Here is a 22,874-nt window from a genome sequence, read left to right on the forward strand (position 1 = left end):
CATAACACGTAATTCCGTTAATGACTTTGTGAGACATTTACTTCAAATTACCATTAAGTCCTGTATTGTAACCAGAGTCTCCTTGAGGGAGAGCGTGATACTTGTGTATAGATCTATATTGGGTTTGACAAACCCACACCTAAACTGCATGCAACAGTTAGACCGATAGGTCTGGGGTGACAAATGTCATAACATTTCCGACGCCTGAAGAACGTCGTTTTAGGCAACCTTGGTCATAGTATGATTATAATAAACTCACATAAAGTATTAATAAACATTGGAATTTACGGGAACTTCATTAAAATTTAACGAGTTTATGTCGATTTAAACTTGCATTGTTTTACTATAAATATGACAAATTACTTGTACATTTCGGTCTTTGGGTTTTAAGACTACATTTACACATTAAGGAAAATATTGGATTTTCTAACACAAATACTACTTTTACAAACGAAAGGCTTTTAATAATACCAAACAAAAGCTTATGAACTCACCAACCTTTGTGTTGACACTTTTTCAAACAACTTGTATTCTCAGGAAATCATTAAACAGGTAATCAAGTGCTTTTGAGGATGGGACGCTAAGGCGTCTACTATTTCATATTTTGTCAACATATTGTAATTGATTCGTAAACATGTAATTTATACAATGATGTAACTTTTTCAATTATATATATGTTGGTTGTGTTTGCTTGAATTACTATTATAATTGTTGTTATGATACTATACATGAAGTCATCCACCCCCGGACGTTTCCGCCATCCTTGGTTTGGGGGTGTGACAGTAGTCGTGGAATTCAAGACTAAGGTACTCTCCACCTTGGTCGGATCGACGCATCTTGATTTTCCTGCCCAACTGATTCTCCACCTCTTGCTTGAACTCTTTGAACTTTTCAAAGGTTTTTGACTTATGTCTGATTAAATAGATATAGCCATATCTGCTATAATCATCAGTAAAAGTCACGTAGAAGCAGAACGCATCCCGTGTGGTGGATCTAAAGGGTCCACATACATCTGTATATATGAGATCCAATAAACCCTCACCCCTTTCACAAGAACCAGTGAATGGTGACTTGGTCATCTTTCCAAGCAAACAAGACTCGCATACGTCATCGTCTCTAAGGACGAATGAATCCAATACTCCATCCTTTTGGAGTTGGGCTATGCGCTTCTTGTTGACATGTCCAAGACGACAATGCCACAAGCATGCTTTATCCAAACTATTGGAAGAATCAATACACAACACATCATTACCTAAATTATCTACAACCATCACAGATTCATATATTCCATTACAAGGCAATGCTTCAAAATAGAAAACACCATTAAGATAAGCATTAATAGAACCTTTTACGTAAAAATAATACAATTAAACATTTAATATACATAAAATTACATAAACATCTATATAAGAAACTAAAAAAATAGATAAATACGCAAAAATATATATATAAATACATAATACATAAAAAACACATAAAAACACACAAAAAATATGTAAAATACTTAAAAAATACATATAAATACTTAAAACAATATGTTTATACATTTAAAATACATAAATACATAAAACCATCTATATAAAAAACTTTAAAATAATACATAAATACGTAATACGTAAAAAATATGTAAAATACTTAAAAATAGATATAAATACGTAAAAAATATGTTTATACACTTAAAATATGTCACACCCCCAAACCGGAACGACGGAAACGTTCGGGGGCGGAGGACGTCATGTTTAGTATCACAACACATGCATCAAAGTAATCAAAGTAACAAACAACCATTGCATTAATATGAAAGTGTTTACAAAGTATGTGATTCACAAAAGTTAGACTCCAAAAGTAAATAACAAAACAACACATGAAGCTACTATGCTCCATCTTCCGATCCCCAGTGCGCGTACCTGTCTACTAGTTTCATGAGAATACAAGTTATTTTGAAAGCGTAGATCAGCATTTAAGCTGGTGAGTTCATAAGTATTTTAGTGATGTATAGTAAGTTGAAAGTTCTTTTAGAAAAGTTCGTCCGTTCCTCCAGAAAATCCTATATCTTCTGATATGATGAATGAAAGTAAAAATGACTCTACAATTCCTTCTATGAGTACTAAATGGATACAAGTTATATACAATCCAGATCAAACAGACAATCGATTGTGTGAATCTGCCTAAGTCCACAACCAAACAAGGAACAGGAAATGAGACGGAAGTCACACATCCCATTGTTTGTTAGATCTTCATTGTATGTAACCCTGGTATATTCATTTGGTACTTACGGAGTTAACTGTAATAGTTCTTTATATTTGATGAAAACATCCTTTAAGAAAATCATATATTTCCTTTAGTAAAAATGGTAACCACAATAGTTTCTTCTATAATCACTTAGTTTATACTAGCTATATATAATCTAATATCAAACGGATAGTTAATTGTATGAATCTGCCCTAAGCCCACAACCAAACAAGGAACAGAAAATAAAGCGGAAAACACACATCCAACTACCTATCAGATATTAATTATATATAACCCTGATGTATAAACTAAGGTATTATAGAATCACCACTAAAGGTCCTTTAAGTTATACTGGTTTAATAAAATAAATTAAACCATTTTATTGATAAGTTTCTAGTTTAGCCTACTAATGTTCTATCTGAAAAGTATGTTTTTGTACTAGAAAATGGTATATTGAATTTGTATACTATGACCTGACCCATACCTGGTACTCCTTATGATTATTTGGTGTATACAGAATATATATATAGTTAAGATCGAATAGATAGTAGACTGAGTGTTCTTGATGATACTTGAGAGAGAATCAAGTTTCAGTCTTGAAGATGTGAAGAATAATGAAGAAATGAAGGAATTTGGTACATAAGGGAAGGAGTTCACGACCATCAAGAGTTTACGGCCGTAAACTCCCAGTTTGCGGCCGTAAACTCCTTGTGATGGAGTTTGCGGCTCGATTACATCTATAAAACGTTTTATATGTATACAAATATTTTTTATACATATAAAATATATAAAGGCATCTTTATACTTATTTTATAAGGTATTTTCAAATTTTCATGAATACAATATGTTTTTATACAAAATAAATACATCTATATCTATTAAATACGTTTTTATACGTAATAAATACGTTTTTTAAATTCATATGCTAATAATAATATTAATATTAATAATAATAATAATAATAATAATAATAATAATAATATTAAGTTCCAGTAATTTTTTTATTACACTTGTTTTCAGTATTTTAAACATGGAAATTAAGTAGGCAAATGTTAAAGTCATTACCATTAATAATTTAGGTACGTGGTTCGATCCTTGCATTCCTTACTTTTTCCCCATTAAAAATTGGTCAATATGTTTTTATAAAAAAATAAATACATACATACGTAATAAATACATTAAAATACGTTTTTCTGTGATATAAATATGTTTTTTTTAAAAAAATACGATTTTATATATATAAACATGTTTGAAAAGTTGTAATAATAATAATAATAATAATCGGTATTATATATTATATATAATGTTTCAGCATGAAATACATAAAAGAATTTCTAGCCTAGTGGTAAGGCGCTACACTTAAGTTGGATGTGGTACTTGTTCGAATGACTTTATTATACTATCATTGTCCAGATCAGCACCTACTGCCAAATAAGCATCGATGTGGCGCTCCAATCATTGTCCATGTATGTATGCAACCGGTTGATAACCTGTAAAGGGTAAAAAAAAAGTCATAACCTGCTGAACAGGTCAAAAGGGGCTAAAGTGAATAAATTAGCCGATTTTTTGGGCTTTTCTATTCAAAAGGTGTAAAAGTCAGGACTTTTTTATTTAAAAAATAAAATTTAGAACTTTATTAAAAATTTGCCCAAAATATTTGGACTTTTCTGAAGATATCCCTAATCGTTATCCAAAATATAGTTACTTTGTGCAATTTGGCCTTATCATAAAAAACATAAAAAAAAATATATCCAACTGAGTAATAGGTTAGGTTTTTTGTACCATAATAAAAAATAAATTTACCGACCGTTGGCATCTTAATAATTAATTATATTGTAATAGTAATAGCCACATTTACCGAACAACTCGTTCCATTATTTTTCAATTCATTAAAGAATATATAACATTTCGTGCATCGTTCTCTCTCCGCCCCCTCCGACATTTCACACAAGTCGAAACATTTCCAAATTTTTGGGTTTCGTTTTGTAGACACTACTTCGAATGCCAATACACCGGACACATGGGTAAAGAGGAAACAAAACCCTAAAATGATTTCTAAGAAAGTGATAAAGAAATTACTCAATAAACCATAAAAAAAGGGACATTACAACTCAACTATCATGCTCTAAAACCAATTTAAGAAAGAATCATTCAATCAAAAATGATTTAAGAAAAGAAACGACAAAGAAAAGACATGAAAATAGAAAATATACTTCTTACGCGGAGAACAAATTGTGTGGCCGTTAATGCCTACTTATGGAAAAAATAATAACTAACTATCTGACACAAGCAAACGTCATGGTATTGTCCCTCAACTTGGTAAGTAACCTTAATTAAATATCTACAACGACAAATTGGTTATCAACAAGCGTCATGGTATGTCCCTCAAACTTTTATTAAATATCGAAAATTGTTTATACAAATATTCGCAAGCCTTTTAGTTTGTACAGCGAGAATAGGATATCGCACATACAACGAATTACTTATCTTCATAAGGATATTCATGCGAAAATAATGGAAATATGCATTGATTGACATCCCTTAGAAAAAACTTAAAACTCAACAAAGAAGGATTTTCTATAATCATATCGCATCGACACTATATACACACAAGTTTGACCATGTATACAATACGATTAAGATGATAACTATATATCGAAAATGTCTTTTTCACGTACAGTTTAAATCAACATCATGAATTTATCCTTAGGATAAACTTTTTACATATGCTTCATCCTTATATGCTTTGATAAATATTAAACATTAAAGACTTGATCGGGCCTATTTCCGCAAAGTATTTTCCTAAAAAAATATTATCATTTTTCCAAAATACTAGAAATGTTTAATTTAAGTCTATTTCAAAAACCCTATATATGAAGGGTGTTTCAACCTTGTAGGTCTAGATTGTGTGTAGCTTATGTTGATTGGCTGGTGTATGTATGATGTTTTACCACCTTGTATGATGTATTTACATGGGTTTGAGTGTGATATTTATCAACTCGTTAATAATTTATTACATTTCTAGCATTGCTCTCTCTCTTCAGACCCTCCAACACAAGTCAAAATGTTACCAATTTTTTGGCTTTTGTTTTGTAGACACTACTTTGAAAACCATTATGTTGGACACTTATCTTGATGATGACGTATTCGAATAAAAATAAAGATCGAATACATTGGAAAAAGGCAACAAAACCCTAAAATGATTTGAAGAAACTTGATGAAGAAAGTACTCAAGACACCATAAAAAGATGAGACCTAATCATGCAACAATCATTTTTGAAAACCAATTTAAGAAATAATCATTCCAGCGTAAATGATTTTATAAAAGAAATGAGTGAGAAAGATATGACGTGTAAATAGAAATATCTATATATATATATATATATATATATATATATATATATATATATATATTATGTGAAGAACAAATTGCATAATTGTTAATGCCCAATTATAGAAAAATTTAATAACCAACTATCTGACACTAGCAAACGTCACAATATATTGTGTCAACTTTATGGCTAATCTCAGTTAAATATCCACGACCATTGATTTAAATATTTGCAAGCCTTGGAGTATGTAACATGAGAATATGATGTCGTATGTACGACGAATCAATTATCTTAAGAAGGAAATGGACACAATGACTGACGTCCATTAGAAAAACTTAAAACCCGACAGAGAATCATTTTCAAAATTCATATAACATCAATACAATATCCCCATAAGTTTGACCATATATGTGATTTGTTTACATAATAATTATATCTAATATGTCTTTTCACTTACAATTTAAATCAACATCATTCATGTATCCTTAGGCAATGGTTTTTATACATGGTATGAATGGATATTTACGATGTTGAGATTGTGTAGGATATTCATGTTTTTTTGTACAAATGAGGTATCAAAAGCATATCTTGGTCCCACATCAGTTTGTAGGATAAAACTATGATTTTCTTCGTATCATTGTTAACATGTTAACATTACAATCACCGATGCACGTCAAAACATTATACAAAGTTGTTCAATCTTGTCATATATTGCATTACAAAGGAGGCCTTAACAATTACAATTAAGGATGTCAAAAAGACCAAATGGGAGCGAAAATAGCTGGCCCCGCCCCCGAATCCCCCGTTTACATAGCCCTGATCCCACCCCCGAATACCTTCATTACCCCCGATCCCGCCCCTGCCTTCGTTTTATAGGCTTAAAATTGATTTTTTTTTTGCTAAAAAAATTATTATATTTTGAGCTAAAAAAACTATTCTTCATAATTTTAAAATCTTAAATCCAACATTACAAATTCAAAATTACAAAATGAAAAATCGAACAAACTTACAAATATAAAATACGACAAATCCAACGTTACAAAAAAAAGTATGACATGTCTAAAAATATATGACCAATTCACTATCGTATTGTCGTACGATATGAAGTGGAAGAAAGTCAAGAAAACCTAAAATTTGATCATATATTGTCTATATATGTTTTTATATTAAATATATATTTTTATATAAATATACAAACGGGGCCCCCGCGGGAGTACGGGACGGAAATACTCATTCCGCCCCCGCACCTGAAAATAAAACAGGGTTTAATCCCACTCCCGCCCCCTTCCCCGCCCCCGAATTTTTTTAAAAATTAATCACGTACGGAATCGGGGTCCCACGGAAGTTTCTGACATCCCTAATTACAATTAGCAATATAAGCTTTTTTGAGCTCTTCTCATATTTACAATTAAAAACATATAAAATAAAATAAAAAAAATTATATTATAGATGATAGTTAATTCATACACAACAATTTTTCTCCATATACAACAATTTATGTTTTAAAATTGTGTATTGTACAGTTTTATAAAACATCAATTATTGTGTATGAATAAAACGGTTGTGTGCGAATCACTTCCCAAAAGATCAAAAGGAGGAATAAATATGGTATACTTGTACATATGTCACACAAATGATGATAGACCACATACAATCCATGGATTTATAACAAGGAATAATGTCGTTTATTCTTTCATCAGTTTTATTTCTTCTTTTGGCAAAAAAACTTTTAAAACCTAAAATATTTATGTTTTAAAAGACAATCATCCAATAAATTTGGTCTACGAGTTAAACTCGTTCTCTAATATGAAAACATTAAATGATTTATTACTCATATTTATTTCTGGTATGTATTTATTTAACTAATCTTTGACAATTTATTATTCAAAAAGAAAATTTGTTATTAGGTATTAATATTTTTTCAAGAACTTATAAGTATCATTTAACATTATTAAAAAATTATTGCAAACCATAAAAGTTAAACCCCATAAAATATAGAACATGCCACATATGACTTATTTCATAATGTTTTGACATATATCATACTTAAAATTACTTTGTTTATTGAAAATCTTGAAAACGTTCATTATTCTTTCTCGATAGCTAAACGAAATTTTCATCATCTTGTACATTAGAATCAAAATCAAAACCTTAATTAGAACCACTTCATTTGTATGGGTTTTTTTAGCAATTCTATATTTTCTTTTCCAAGAACTACATTGTATTTGTAACCATAAAATCTATCCATCCTAACAAATTCAATCGGTCGTGGGCTCTTGTTTATCTTTATTGATTCACAACTCATCAACAACCTTACAATGAATGATGACTTACATTAAAATGTGAAATTATGAAAGTTTATTGATGCGCGTAGTGTCTACTTGGAAGCAAATGACATTGTAAATGTGACACGTACTATAAAAATAACCCAAATTTCCTCTTTGATGACTCCATTCCATCCGTAGCACTCAAGTAGTAACCAAAAGAAACACAATTCAGATGAAAAACTACCATCTTTTTTCCGAAAACCACCTCATTCATCTGCCCCTTGTTTTCATCATTCCCATGTATAAATCACCAACCAAAAGAAACACCATTGAATTAAAACAAAATAAAACATATTGAATTAAGGCTTGTAGTTTTTCATATTACAAAAGCTAAATATTAAAATGGTTAGGTAACATAATTAAAACTCCTAAATTTGGTTTTAGCACCAATGATAAATAGTATAGATAGAATTTCCCAAAAATATACATCTAATGTTATTTTGCAACCATTAGAGGGTTATTGATTTTTGTCTAAAAGATAATTATAAAAAAAATAAACCGAAAAACTATGAGTCTCAAAATACATTGATTTTGTCTCCAAAAGTATATATATGCTAAACGCAAACATATACCTAATATACTATATTAATAAAAAAAATAATTATAATATCTAATTGAAATATCCAATTATTTAAAATAATATACTTATATAAAATTGGTGCATATATTATACAGCATTTTAATATATTAAATAATAAATATAGGTAGGGTCATAAGGCCGGTGGGTATGAATAATAAATAATAAATATTGGTAGGGTCGTAATGGTGGGTATGAGTAATCACCTTCACTTTTTTTGTTACATTATATATCACACTATTTAGCTAGAAAATAATTACCACGCCACCACATCAAAATAACTTTACATGTCATTTTTTTTGGCAAGTTTTAATTTTTTTTATTTCATTTTTCATATTTTCGATAATTTTAAATATAAATTACATAACTTTATAGAAAAATTATTTTCTAAAACATAACATGAATATAAATTACGTAATCTTTTTTTTCAAAATATATTCATCGTCATCATCGTTAGCGTCGTAAATATGATCGGTCAAGTCATGTTGAAGCCGCTCGTGGATTTGCTCGTCTTGAATGTCAACAACTCTATGCAAATATTATGTTAAACATGGTACAAACTGCATGTGTCGGGGCTCTATTCGTAAATATTGTGAAATACTCTGCCTTTTATCGTAATATATCGTAAAGTTTTATCAGATATGGATGTGTCACATGTTCTGATATGTGTCACTTGGAGTTTAGAACTCCAACATCACGTTCCACATCCTTACGTGCTGCTTTATGTCTTATCTTGAAAAATAAAATCTTCGTTCCATTGGGTGTCGAAATGTTACCAATTTTTTGGCTTTTGTTTTGTAGACACTACTATGAAAACCATTATGTTGGCCACTTATCTCGATGGTGGCGTGTGACATCCCCCATTTTTCAGAACCAATTTAAAATTTTTCTTTACGCTTTTAAGTATTGAAATGCGGAAATTCTCAGTTAAATAAACATATTTGAAATAACAAAAGTTATTTTATTAAAACCTTCGGGATGTCATTCGTTTATATCTGAACATACGTTACAACGTAAATAAAAAGGTCCTGAAATAACTAAAACAAGCCAATCATTTATTCCACTCAGCACCCTAACTAGGCAATTTCAACTTTGGCTCCACTACGTGTGATGCAATAAAATGAGTGGGTCAGGTTTGGGAAACCTAGTGAGATACGTAGGGTTTTCAAGCTCATAACATTTTATAGATAAAATATCATTCCTGCAAGACATATATCAGGTGTAAATATATAACTTGTCCTAAGACCATCTACCCAATCCCAACCAATCCTCACAGATCCTAACTTGACAATCATCTGGAAGAATCACCTTACCGGATGAACTATCTAAGCAACTGCTACTAGGGGAGTCCTTGGCTGGTGTAAGTCATATAAGGCAACCAATGTTCAAAGATTTTGATGAATATGGCTTTCCATTTCATATACGTCCATGGGTTATAAAACCATGCTAGCAATATAATTCACAAGACCGCCTAGAACAACCAAGTGTTGGTCATCTACTCTGGTCGATGACCCAGACATACTATTCTCTGATCGGGACCCACCATTTCTGGTCATCCCAAGACGGGGAGGATTACACTCTGATCTGGTCCCACACTCTAACCCAACTATAAGACCTAATCGATGTTTCGACACTAGCAATCCTTTATAAGTCTTATTCTTAATCTAAGGCAAGACCTATACCTAAAGGAAATTGATTTCTACAACAATTCCTAATCCAAATGTTACTATCTTATCTTTACAAATAGCACACAACACAGATAATACAAGCAACATTTATTATATGGATATTTTTAAGTTAAGATTATGTTCTTGATAATAACTACGCACTCACCTGACAAAGTGTCTGGTGCTTGGTGAATCGGGCAGAGCTTCGCCTTACACCTTTCTCGAAATACCTAGATGTATATAACGCTACGTCTTAGTCTAGTTTCTCGAAATATTGGTAGGGTCGTAATGGTGGGTATGAGTAATCACCTTCACTTTTTTTGTTACATTATATATCACACTATTTAGCTAGAAAATAATTACCACGCCACCACATCAAAATAACTTTACATGTCATTTTTTTGGCAAGTTTTAATTTTTTTTATTTCATTTTTCATATTTTCGATAATTTCAAATATAAATTACATAACTTTATAGAAAAATTATTTTCTAAAACATAACATGAATATAAATTTAGTAATCTTTTTTTTCAAAATATATTCATCGTCATCATCGTTAGCGTCGTAAATATGATCGGTCAAGTCATGTTGAAGCCGCTCGTGGATTTGCTCGTCTTGAATGTCAACAACTCTATGCAAATATTATGTTAAACATGGTACAAACTGCATGTGTCGGGGCTCTGTTCGTAAATATTGTGAAATACTCTGCCTTTTATCGTAATATATCGTAAAGTTTTATCAGATATGGATGTGTCACATGTTCCGATATGTGTCACTTGGAGTTTAGAACTCCAACATCACGTTCCACATCCTTACGTGCTGCTTTATGTCTTATCTTGAAAAATAAAATCTTCGTTCCATTGGGTGTCGAAATGTTACCAATTTTTTGGCTTTTGTTTTGTAGACACTACTATGAAAACCATTATGTTGGCCACTTATCTCGATGGTGGCGTGTGACATCCCCCATTTTTCAGAACCAATTTAAAATTTTTCTTTACGCTTTTAAGTATTGAAATGCGGAAGTTCCCAGTTAAATAAACATATTTGAAATAACAAAAGTTATTTTATTAAAACCTTCGGGATGTCATTCGTTTATATCCGAACATACGTTACAACGTAAATAAAAAGGTCCTGAAATAACTAAAACAAGCCAATCATTTATTCCACTCAGCACCCTAACTAGGCAATTTCAACTTTGGCTCCACTACGTGTGATGCAATAAAATGAGTGCGTCAGGTTTGGGAAACCTAGTGAGATACGTAGGGTTTTCAAGCTCATAGCATTTTATAGATAAAATATCATTCCTGCAAGACATATATCAGGTGTAAATATATAACTTGTCCTAAGACCATCTACCCAATCCCAACCAATCCTCACAGATCCTAACTTGACAATCATCTGGAAGAATCACCTTACCGGATGAACTATCTAAGCAACTGCTACTAGGGGAGTCCTTGGCTGGTGTAAGTCATATAAGGCAACCAATGTTCAAAGATTTTGATGAATATGGCTTTCCATTTCATATACGTCCATGGGTTATAAAACCATGCTAGCAATATAATTCACAAGACCGCCTAGAACAGCCAAGTGTTGGTCATCTACTCTGGTCGATGACCCAGACATATTGTTCTCTGATCGGGACCCACCATTTCTGGTCATCCCAAGACGGGGAGGATTACACTCTGATCTGGTCCCACACTCTAACCCAACTATAAGACCTAATCGATGTTTCGACACTAGCAATCCTTTATAAGTCTTATTCTTAATCTAAGGCAAGACCTATACCTAAAGGAAATTGATTTCTACAACAATTCCTAATCCAAATGTTACTATCTTATCTTTACAAATAGCACACAACACAGATAATACAAGCAACATTTATTATATGGATATTTTTAAGTTAAGATTATGTTCTTGATAATAACTACGCACTCACCTGACAAAGTGTCTGGTGCTTGGTGAATCGGGCAGAGCTTCGCCTTACACCTTTCTCGAAATACCTAGATGTATATAACGCTACGTCTTAGTCTAGTTTCATACTACGTGGAACTATTATCTTAAGAGTTTAGATTCCTCAACAATTCCAAAGTCTACTTCAAGATCAAACAATTACGGATAAGCCAGGCACGACAGTCGCGAGGCAGGATTATTTCGACATATAGTCTTTCTGAAATCCAACAACCAAGCCGACGTGACAATTCTATACACCTCTCTTATAGTAGATAGGTTAACATAACAACTTGGAATCGTTGATAATCTTAATTATAAGATCCTAGTAACGACTTACAACTATAATTATAAATTACACAGGGGCAGAGTAAGTGTAGCTCACTTACAGAGTACAATAGATTAGAATCGGGATCTAAACGGGCATAATACTTACTTAGGTCCTTCCTACACGAAGATTATGGCAAGCTGAGCACTTGAGGGTGTTGCAGGGCTTCGCCGCAGGCTAGAATGAAGAAAAAATGGGCTAACAATCGCAATTTTGAGAAAGATATCGATTGGAGGGTGTGGGGAGGAGTGAAAGAATGGGTTGGTATTTATAGGTGAGTTTGGAGTCTTGCGCACAGTGCAATAGGAGGCGCATTGCGCATAAGGGTGACATCGATCCACTGGGCTGCCGACACATGACACGATCTGGGTGGGGCTACGTGGCTGACTTCGCGCGTGTGACGTTTTTTAGATTTTCAAAATTGCATAACTCCTTCATACAAGCTATGTTTTTGACGTTCTTTATATCCACGGAAAGCTCTCGACGAGATCTACAACTTTCCTTTACACTCCGTCGGCTAATTTTGACTTTATTTTATTTACACATGCTTAGCCTATTAAATCCCATATAAAATGCATAAATCTCACATCTGACGTCTGTTCACGATGATTTTTATATCATTGGAATCCTAACAACGAGATCTTCAACTCTCATTTTGATTGTTTTGGCTAACAATCTATCGATCTGAAATTCGATATCGGTGCACACTGTTGCACCGGATTTTAGAAAAATCATAACTTCCTCTAGTGAAGTCAGATTTAGACGATACCTATAAGCACGAATTCGCTTTTACGACATCTATGAATTCCGTGTAGACTTCCTAAGCTAAAAGGCAATCTAACCCAAATTCACTTTTTACGCTATCCGTAGTCGTGTCAGTTTTATCGCAAGACTTTGGCGCTTCCTAACTTCTTCGTTTTAAGTCGGATTGAGGCGTTCCTGATATGTACGGGATCCTAATTAGAAATACAATAACTAGGTTGAGATTATTTTCTCTAAGTGATCTTTTATTTTTGACGTGTATTTTAAATCTTATTTATTTTATTATATAATATATCTTAATATCATACAAAACACATAAGCACAAAATTTATGAATAATCTTGTCTTATTAATTCACAAAATGACTACATGACTTGACCATAAAGGTTACATGTTTGATTACTAAGCCTAGCTGGAAACGTGGGCGTTACATGGCGTATTTGAATAAAAATAAAGATCGAATTCATTGGCAAAGAGGCAACAAAACCCTAAAATGATTTAAGAAACTTGATGAAGAAAGTACTCAAGAAACCATAAAAAGATGAGACCAAACACATAACAATCATGTTCAAAAACCAATTTAAGAAATAATCATTCCACCGGCAAAGATTTCATAAAAGAAACGCGTGAGAAAGAGACGACATGTAGATAGAAAATTTAGTTTTTACGTAAAGAGCAAATTGCATGATTGTTAATGCCCAATTATAGAAAAAATTAATAACTAACTATTCGACACAAGCATACGTCATGGTATATTGCGTCAACTTTATGGTTAACCTCAGTTAAATATCCACAAACATGTCGTATATACGGAGAATTAATTGTCTTCAAAAGAAAATGATGTAAACACGTATTGACTGACGTCCATTAGAAAAACTTAAAACCCGACAGAGAATGATTTTCTAAAATCATATGACATCGACACAATATCCACACAAGTTTAACAATATAAACGATTTGTTTACTATGATAAATATATCTAAACTCTTTGGCTACAATTTTTATACATGGTATGAATGGATATTTACGATGATGAGATCGAGTAGGATATTTATGTTTTTGTACAAATGAGATATCAAAAGCATATCTTTGTTCCACATCAGTTTGTAGGACAAAAATTATGAATTTTTCCTGATAACATTACCGTCACCAATGCACGTCAAAACATTATACAAAGTTCAGTATTGTCATATATTGTATTACAAATGAAGCCTTAACAATTACGATTAGCAATATAAGCTTTTACGAGATCTTCTCCTATTTACAGTTAAAAACATATAAAATTAAGAAAAAGTTACATTGTAGATAATCAAAAGGAGGAATGAATACGGTATACTTCTACAAAAGTCACACAAATGATGATATAGACCACACACAATCCATGGATTTATACCAAGGAATATAGTCACTTATTCTTTAATCTACTTTATTTCTTCTTTTGGCTTAAACTTTTAAAACCTATAATATTTATATGTTTTAAAAGACAATCATCTATTAAATTTGGTCTATGTGTCAAACCCATTCTTTAACATGAAAACTTTAAATGACTTATTACTCATATTTACTTCTGGCCATCATTTATTTAACTAATCTTGACAATTTTTTGTTTAAAAAGAAAATTTGTTATTAGGTATTGATATCTTTTCAAGAACTTATAGTTATCATTTATATTATTGGAAAATTATTGCAAACCATAAAAGTTAAACCCCATAAAATATAGAACATGACACATATGCCTTTTATTTTCACAATGTGTTGACATATATCTTACTTACATTTATTATGTTTATAAAATAGATTGAAAATCTTGAAAACATTCATTATTTTTTCTCAATAGCTAAACAAATTGTTCATCATCGTGTACATTAGAATCAAAATCAAAAGCTTAATTAGAGCAACTTCCTTTGTATCGGTTTTTTTAGCAATTCTATATTTTCTTTTCCAAGAATTGCATTGTATTTGTAATCATAACATCTATCCATCCTAACAAATTCAATCGGTTGTGGGTTCTTCCTTATCTTTATTGATTCACAACTCATCAACAACCTTAGATGGATGACGAAATTACATTAAACGTGAAATTATGAAATTTTGATCCTCAAAGTGTCTACTTGGAAGCAAATGACATTGTAAATGTGACACGTACTACAAGAATAACCCAAATTTCTTCTTTGATGACTTCATTCCATCTGTAGCATTCAAGTTTTAAGAATTCAAGTGAAAAACCATCTTCTTTTTCCCAAAACCACTTCATTCATCTGCCCCCTGTTTTCCACCATTCCCCTGTATAAATACCCAACCTGAAGTGAACAGAGGCACCACAAATTGAAAGCACAGAGACAGAAAAACACAGAGTGGGAGAGTAATCTGAGAGCAATTTTGCAACAGCAATGGCCCATTGCTAGTTCTTCTCTCTGTTTTCGATTTCTATATTCAACCTCCATTCATTTCTTTATACACCTTCCTATTCCCTAAATTTATAGCTACTGGTTGTTAATTTGATGGGGGAAGAGGTTTTTCCTTGGTTGAAATCTCTGCCCTTGGCACCAGAGTACCACCCAACCGTAGCCGAGTTTCAGGATCCAATTTCATACATTTTCAAAATCGAAAAAGAAGCTTCCAAGTATGGAATCTGTAAAATCATCCCACCTGTCTCCACATCGCCCAAGAAAACCATAATTTCGAACCTAAATGAGTCTCTGTCTTCCCAAAACCCTGATTCATCACCTACATTCACCACCAGGAGGCAGCAGATTGGTTTTTGCCCACGTAAGCACTTCCGACCTGTTCAGAAATCCGTTTGGGAGAGCAGGGAGCACTACACTCTGGCCCAATTTGAAGCCAAAGCCAAAAGCTTCGAGAAAATTTACTTGAAGAAGGGATCAAATCCGAAGAGGGGCTTGAACGCGTTAGAAGTGGAGACGCTTTACTGGAAGGCTTACATGGACAAACCATTTTCCATTGAGTACGCAAATGACATGCCCGGATCGGCATTTGATCAAACAGTCGGTGGGTTGAAACAGAGGAAGAAGGAAATTGGTGACGTCATGACGGTGGCGGAGAGCCAATGGAATATGAATGCGGCTTCAAGAGCAAAAGGGTCTCTATTGAGGTTCATAAAGGAGGAAATATCTGGTGTCAATTCACCCATGGTTTACATGTCCATGCTGTTTAGCTGGTTTGCTTGGCATGTCGAAGATCATGACCTCCATAGCTTGAATTACATGCATATGGGTGCTTCCAAAACCTGGTATGGCGTACCCATGGACGCTGCTGTTGCTTTTGAGGATGTGGTCAGAGCACATGGTTATGGTGGAGAGATTAATCCAATTGGTATGTCTTAAACTATGATTAATTTGTTAATCTCCCCTGTTTTTTTTTTTTTTTTTTTTGCTCTGTAATTTCTTATGTTGCTTAATTCTATGTTATTCACTTATTTGTGTTGTTTTCAGAAACTGTTGCTACTCTTGCAAAGAAGAACACAGTTATGTCTCCAGAAGTTCTTCTAAAGGCCGGTGTTCCTTGCTGCAGGTGATCCTGTTTTTGTATTGCTAGAAAATAAAATAAAATTTGATTGCTATTTATTCTGTTTTTTGTTTTTTTCTAGCATATTAATAGCTAATGCTTTAAGTTGTTAGAAATTTACATTTAATTCACACATTTATACTCAGGTTGGTGCAAAATGCTGGAGAATTCGTCGTCACATTCCCTAGAGCTTATCACTCTGGCTTTAGTCATGGTAAAACACCCTTATTTTCTTCCTTGTGAAACTTTATCGGTTATGTTACACGAATTAATATATTAAAATATACAATAAAATGATATTCTCAATTTTTAGACTGAGTTGACCAGTTTAGAGTTGCTGAAAGAATAACACGGGCACACATTAAAAACTCACTTTTTAATTTATTGTTATAGGGTTCAACTGTGCGGAAGCGACTAATATTGCAACCCCGGGATGGCTGATGGTTGCACGAGACGCTGCAATTCGAAGGGTTATAATTAATTTTGCTCCTTTGGTGTCTCACACTCAGCTACATTATGATCTAGCACTATCACTGTCTGCAAAGTTTGTTCTTTGTTCTTCAACAATGGTTGATTTTGATCTTAATTTGTATAAGAAAATTTTAAAATGTTGTGTTTTATTTGCTTCTACAGTGGCCGAAAGAGCATCAGGCCTGAACCTCGAAGTTCCAGACTGAAAGATAAGTTGAAAGGCGAAGGAGAAGCAATGGTAAAAAGACTTTTTCTGCAAGACATGATGAAAAACAACAAGTTGCTTGATCTTTTAGGCCAAGGGTCTCCGATTGCAGTTCTTTCTGAAGAAGCATTAGACAGTTGGATTCCATTGAATTCGAGTACTGATATGTCCCTTGGTTTATGCATTCAAAATGATGAAAGCTTGTCTTCAAGCAGAAGAAGATCTTCATTTGATAGCTTTGATTCACCAAGAAAGAAGAAAATGGTGATTGTGAAAAACGGGATCCATAAACCCGATCCTGCAAGTGTATTCTCTTGTGTTACATGTGGGATTTTGTGTTATTCTTGTGTTGCAATCGTTCAGCCATCAAAGGAAGCTGCAGGTTACCTCATGTCAACTCGAGGTGTTAATGGTCTTGTTGCTGCTAATGCTACTAGTTATACAAATGTGGTTGATCTCGGATCCTCGTCAGGTATGATGAATTAAACTCTAATTGTTCAATATAAACTTATGATTTCTGAGTTATTTTTTTTATTTGTTTATGGAAGAACGGGAAGTGTTGAAGGGCGATTGTGATCGTCTGGTTGATGTTCCGAACAAATCTGAAGATGATGGCTCGGGTACCACTTCAGTTTCAAAACCACAGGAAATTGATTCGGCTCTTAAGCTTGTGGCAATAGCTTATGGAGATTGCTCTGATTTCGAGGAAAGAGATGATTCTGATAGATCTAAATCGAGCAAATATTTCACAGAATCGGATGGTTCAATGAGTCGATCTGAATATATAGAAGAGCCTCATATCAACACAAATCCTGAAGACTGTTCCCGAACGCACATTTTCTGTCTTGATCATGCTCTTGAAGTCGAAAAAAGTCTCCAGTCTGTAGGGGGAGTGCATATGCTGCTCCTCTGTCATCCAGGTATCCGATAATCAAAAAAAGAATGGTTTTAACGATTTGCAGAATTTATTAACGGGTTTCTTATCGTTTTCAGATTATCCAACAATAGACGAAGAAGCAAGATCAATGGCGAAAGAATTAGGAACCTATCAAAACTGGACAGATCTCGGATATCGAGATATTAACGAATACGATAATGCGAAGATACGATTGGCTCTTGATAACGATGAAACAGAACATGGTAACCAGGATTGGGTGGTTAGGTTAGGGCTCGACATTTTCTACAGTGCTAGACTTAGTCAATCCCCGAATTATGCCAAACAGATGCCATATAACTCGGTTATCCATAACGCAATCGGACGTATTCCTCCTCCGTCAACTGAATCAACAATATCAAAACTATCCGGCAAGCAAAAGAAGCTCGTGGTTGCGGGAAAATGGTGCGGGAAAGTTTGGATGTGGAATCAGGTTCATCCATTGCTAGTCGTTAGAGATCTCGAACAACACGATGAAACCAGTCGTTCGGTTTTGTCAATGGTGGAAGGGAAACCGGAAATTGAAAACAGCAGGAAGAGAAAGATGAAGGCTGTTATAGTGGAGTCGTCACCATCACCACCACCAGCATCGCCATCTCCACCGTTGCTGATTGGTGGTGTGAGGCGGCCACGTAGGAGAAGCCTCCGAAAGGGAACAATCCCGAATCTTAACAAAAAACCAAGAGAATCCGACTCGGATTCGGATTCGGATTCGGATTTGGATTCGGATTCAGATGACGATTATCGGCCAACGAGAACCGGAAGAAGAAGAAGAAGGATGACAAAAAGTCAGCAGCAGAAGAAAGCAAAGAAAGGTGGTGTGTCTGAAGATGAAGATGAAGATGAAGATGAAGAAGAGAAAGAGGGGGAATTTGGGTGTGATGTTGTAGGGTGTAAGATGAGGTTTGGGAGTAAGGAAGAGGCTATGGCTCATAAAAGGAACGTGTGTCTTGTAGAGGGGTGTGGGAAGATATTCTTTTCACACAAATACTTGTTGCAGCACAGACGTGTGCATCTGGCTGACCGCCCAATCCAATGCCCGTGGCCTGGGTGCGGCAAGACCTTCAAATGGAAGTGGGCCAAGACCGAACATATAAGGATCCATACCAACGCCCGCCCGTATCTGTGTAAAGAAGAAGGATGTGGAAAGAGATTTAGGTTTGTGTCGGATTTTAGCCGTCACAAGCGTGATACCGGACATTCGGTGGTCAAAAAAAAAAAATAAGTTTAAGAATAAGAAAGGTAATAAGTTTTATAAACAAAAAGGGGTTGTAGTTTTTTTTAAGTTAAATGTTAGGTTATAGAATAAAGAAACTGTAGTTTCTATTGGAGGAAATAGGAATATACCCCTTTATATATATATATATATATATATATATATATATATATATATATATATATATATATATATATATATATATATATATATATGGTTAAAGAGAGAGAGAGAGAGGATAAAGTGGCCTTTCTTTGAGGCTGGTGTTGTTATTAGACTTGGTACTTTTACTATATAATATAATATAAAAGTAAAGAGTTATGGTGCAGTTTGCTTATCTTTGCTTGTGTTGGTGTCTTATCTACTATTCTTAAACATTTGTTATCTGCGCATCTAATATTAAATTTTTATTTGTAATGGGCTCGCGTCATTTTGTTTGGGTTCAAGTCTGTGGGGGAAAGAAAAACCAATAGAATTTGATATATTCAATAAAAAAGTCCAAATCATTATTTAATGAAAAGCATTGAAGATTGATCTATCAACTATGTACTATAATATAATACTGTAATATAATACATATAAAAATCAAATCGTTTGGACCCTGATTTTTTATAGGACCGATCCAATACTAGACTTTTTTGGATATGGATCGGTCCGGACTGTGTGTTTCCAAACCACATTCGACAGGCTTTGACCGGATTATTATGTTTGGCCCGGTTTAACCGGTTCAAATTCATCTTTATTTTAAAATAACGATATTAAAAGAGTGCAACATTAGGTACGTCAAATTGGAACCCAAATTTTCATCTTTGTATAGTCACTTTACAATTATTCCAATATCAATGATCAAATCAAATCTACATCTTTGAAAAAAAAAATCAAATCAAATCTTTCAGCAAACACTACCCAGGTTCATAAAAAGGGTAATATCAAGAAAAAGGAGAAAAAAATCATTATGTTCTGCTACTACTGGTACTTGCTTTCCTTCGTGATTCCAAGAACATTCGTACAGTTGACAAGATGAACGAGGGTTCAGCCATTGCACCAGTTCCAGATTCCCCATGCGATACAGGTGGTATAAGATTGATTCCAAATTCATCAATCGCCATGATATGCTTTTCTGTAAACGAATTCCTCCACATATACGCGTTCATCGATGGCGCAACAAAAATCGGTTTCTCATAATCCCATGCTCGAACAATACTTGTCAACAAATTGTCACACAGTCCACCAGCAATCTAAATTGTGGATCCACACGAACAAGATTAAAAGGGCGATCGAACAAATTCAAATGAAAAGAAAATTAGGGTTCAATTTACCTTGGCGAGTGTATTTGCTGACAATGGGGCGATTACCATTATATCAGCCCACCTACGAAGCTCTATGTGAAGGACGCTGTCTCCAATTTTGGACCATGAGGACCATTCATGTTCATCGGTGTAAAGCATTACGTTTTTGGGAATTGATGCAAGATCGACGAATGTCAAAGACGTTTGTGTCACAACAGCTTTTACATCTGCCCAATCTGAGAAACAGCTGCAGAGATGGCCGAATTTAATGGCAGCTACACTTCCACAAGATGCAAGAAGAATTCGGGGTTTTCTTGGAGCAGTACTCATTTGCATTGGATCGTTTCTGGGTACACCTCCAGTGTATGCCATTGTCTGGATAAGTGATGTTCAAAACTTTATAAATCATTGTGTTTAGAGTAAACTATGGAATTTGGTAGATAGTACTGAAATCGAACATTGAATTTGACATCTATACTTCCGATTATCGTGAAAAGATTGACATCGGATTCAATATGGAGTATGAATTATCTTAGTGCCAAATTTGTGAATGGAAAAAAGTAGATATGACAGGAAATTGACTGTACATTTTCTTATTTCTACATTTGTGATTTGCCACCGAAAGGCAATCGAGAATCATACTAAGAAATTCAAACTCAACGGTAAATAAAATTAAAGAAACCCATTTCAATTGTTGCGTAATCGAAGATCTTAACACCGGAATGGTGAAAAAGAAACCAAGAAACCGAAAGATCGAATCTCTTGATTATTGATTTGATATAACAACAAAAACAAAAGTATATGATTGACGGTGTAGAGAGAGGCTGAAATGAAAACTGATACCTTGCATTAAGACGTCCCGTTTGCTTGATTGATTCCGGTAGTCGCCGTTTGTTCAGTCTCCGGCGGTCCGTGTACGCCTGAGAAAGAGAGGAGAGAAGCGTTGAGTCAATTGAGTGAAACTGGTGAGGGTAGAGATGAATTAAATGAAAATCAATTTATAATTTTTTTTTTCATCGTTAAACTTTTCTTTTTGGGCATGTACTTTGGTGAAAAACAATATTACCCCTAGGGTTTAATCACTTTGTCAAAATAACTGAAATAAACAAAATGTAAACCTTTTAATACTTCGTGGTAAAAGTAAAATACAGTCTCTATTATGCAAAAATATTTGAAAATACATGTATTTTTTATTTAAAAAAGGAAATCAATTTTTACACATTGATTTTATCCAAATATCAAGTAAAAGCATATTAATTAATTTTATTCAAGTTTGGCTATACAAAATCTTATAGAGACTGACACGTAAGGTGACTTGGCAAAGATGGGAGGAACATCTCCCCTACATTGTGATATTGTGACTTCGGAGGATTACAAGAGAAAGAAGGTTTTGTCCTTCTTTTGTGTGTTGTTGGATTAAAAAAAACACCTAAAAAAACCAATATAAGTGGAAGGTATTTCCTAATGTGAATAATGATTAGTAAATAAATAATGGAGCTGATACGGCGTTGATGTGAGATATATTTTGACCAAGAACATTGTGACCCACTCATTATAGCCTTAATTTCATTCAAGTTGTGTAACAATTATGGCCTGTGACATGATGATTAATATAAACGATTTAACCTCTTATAATCACATCATATTTAATTGTCACATAACTTAAAGGAAATTGATTCATAGGTTTTTGCTAGAAATTTAGATTAACTAGATAAATGTATGTTCTTTATTTCTATACAATAAAAACGTTATATAAGTTTCTTCATCTGTAAATATATTGTAACAACCGGTTATTTCAGATCAATAAAAATCAATTGTTATAACAAAAATCAAAAATGTTAAGATTTAATAATAAATTATACCCCACTTTTGTGTTTTCGGTTTTTGGAATTAAATCCCACCAAAAACCGAAATCCCTTTCATGAAATAGTTAGGACCGAAAATGTCACACCCCTAAACCAGACGACGGAAACGTCCAGGGGTGGAGGACTTCAATTGTAGTATCACAACACATGCATCATAGTAATCAAAGTACAAACAACCATTGTATTTAAAAAGTATAAG

General features: G+C 33.5%; 2 protein-coding genes across 2 annotated transcripts; one reads left to right on the forward strand and one right to left on the reverse strand.

The window, feature by feature from the left end:
• Positions 1-15,532: 15,532 nt before the first annotated feature.
• On the forward strand, positions 15,533-19,634 carry LOC145113870 (lysine-specific demethylase JMJ705-like). The gene is made up of 7 exons (XM_079049917.1): positions 15,533-16,503; positions 16,623-16,701; positions 16,842-16,909; positions 17,089-17,284; positions 17,329-17,843; positions 17,920-18,291; positions 18,365-19,634. Exons 1-7 carry the CDS (start codon positions 15,672-15,674, stop codon positions 19,528-19,530), a joined length of 3,228 nt encoding a protein of 1,075 aa, XP_078906043.1. The 5' UTR covers positions 15,533-15,671; the 3' UTR covers positions 19,531-19,634.
• Positions 19,635-20,300: 666 nt separating this feature from the next.
• On the reverse strand, positions 20,301-21,771 carry LOC145104719 (putative phosphopantothenoylcysteine decarboxylase). Its single transcript, XM_079041913.1, has 3 exons — positions 21,654-21,771; positions 20,841-21,185; positions 20,301-20,759 (listed from the first exon to the last, which is right to left on the reverse strand). Exons 2-3 carry the CDS (start codon positions 21,180-21,182, stop codon positions 20,475-20,477), a joined length of 627 nt encoding a protein of 208 aa, XP_078898039.1. The 5' UTR covers positions 21,183-21,185; positions 21,654-21,771; the 3' UTR covers positions 20,301-20,474.
• Positions 21,772-22,874: the final 1,103 nt, after the last annotated feature.

This window comes from Lactuca virosa, chromosome 1 (genome assembly GCF_052849685.1).
Source record: "Lactuca virosa cultivar CGN04683 chromosome 1, Lactuca_virosa_CGN04683_v6, whole genome shotgun sequence".
Lineage (NCBI taxonomy): Eukaryota > Viridiplantae > Streptophyta > Magnoliopsida > Asterales > Asteraceae > Lactuca > Lactuca virosa.

Coding starts and splice junctions, on each gene's coding strand:
- LOC145113870 (XM_079049917.1), top strand. CDS start 15,672: ATGGGGGAAGAGGTTTTTCCTTGGTTGAAATCTCTGCCCTTGGCACCA. Junction 16,504..16,622: donor TGGAGAGATTAATCCAATTG/GTATGTCTTAAA, acceptor TGTTGTTTTCAG/AAACTGTTGCTACTCTTGCA. Junction 18,292..18,364: donor GCTGCTCCTCTGTCATCCAG/GTATCCGATAAT, acceptor TATCGTTTTCAG/ATTATCCAACAATAGACGAA.
- LOC145104719 (XM_079041913.1), bottom strand. CDS start 21,182: ATGGCATACACTGGAGGTGTACCCAGAAACGATCCAATGCAAATGAGT. Junction 20,760..20,840: donor CAGCAAATACACTCGCCAAG/GTAAATTGAACC, acceptor TCCACAATTTAG/ATTGCTGGTGGACTGTGTGA.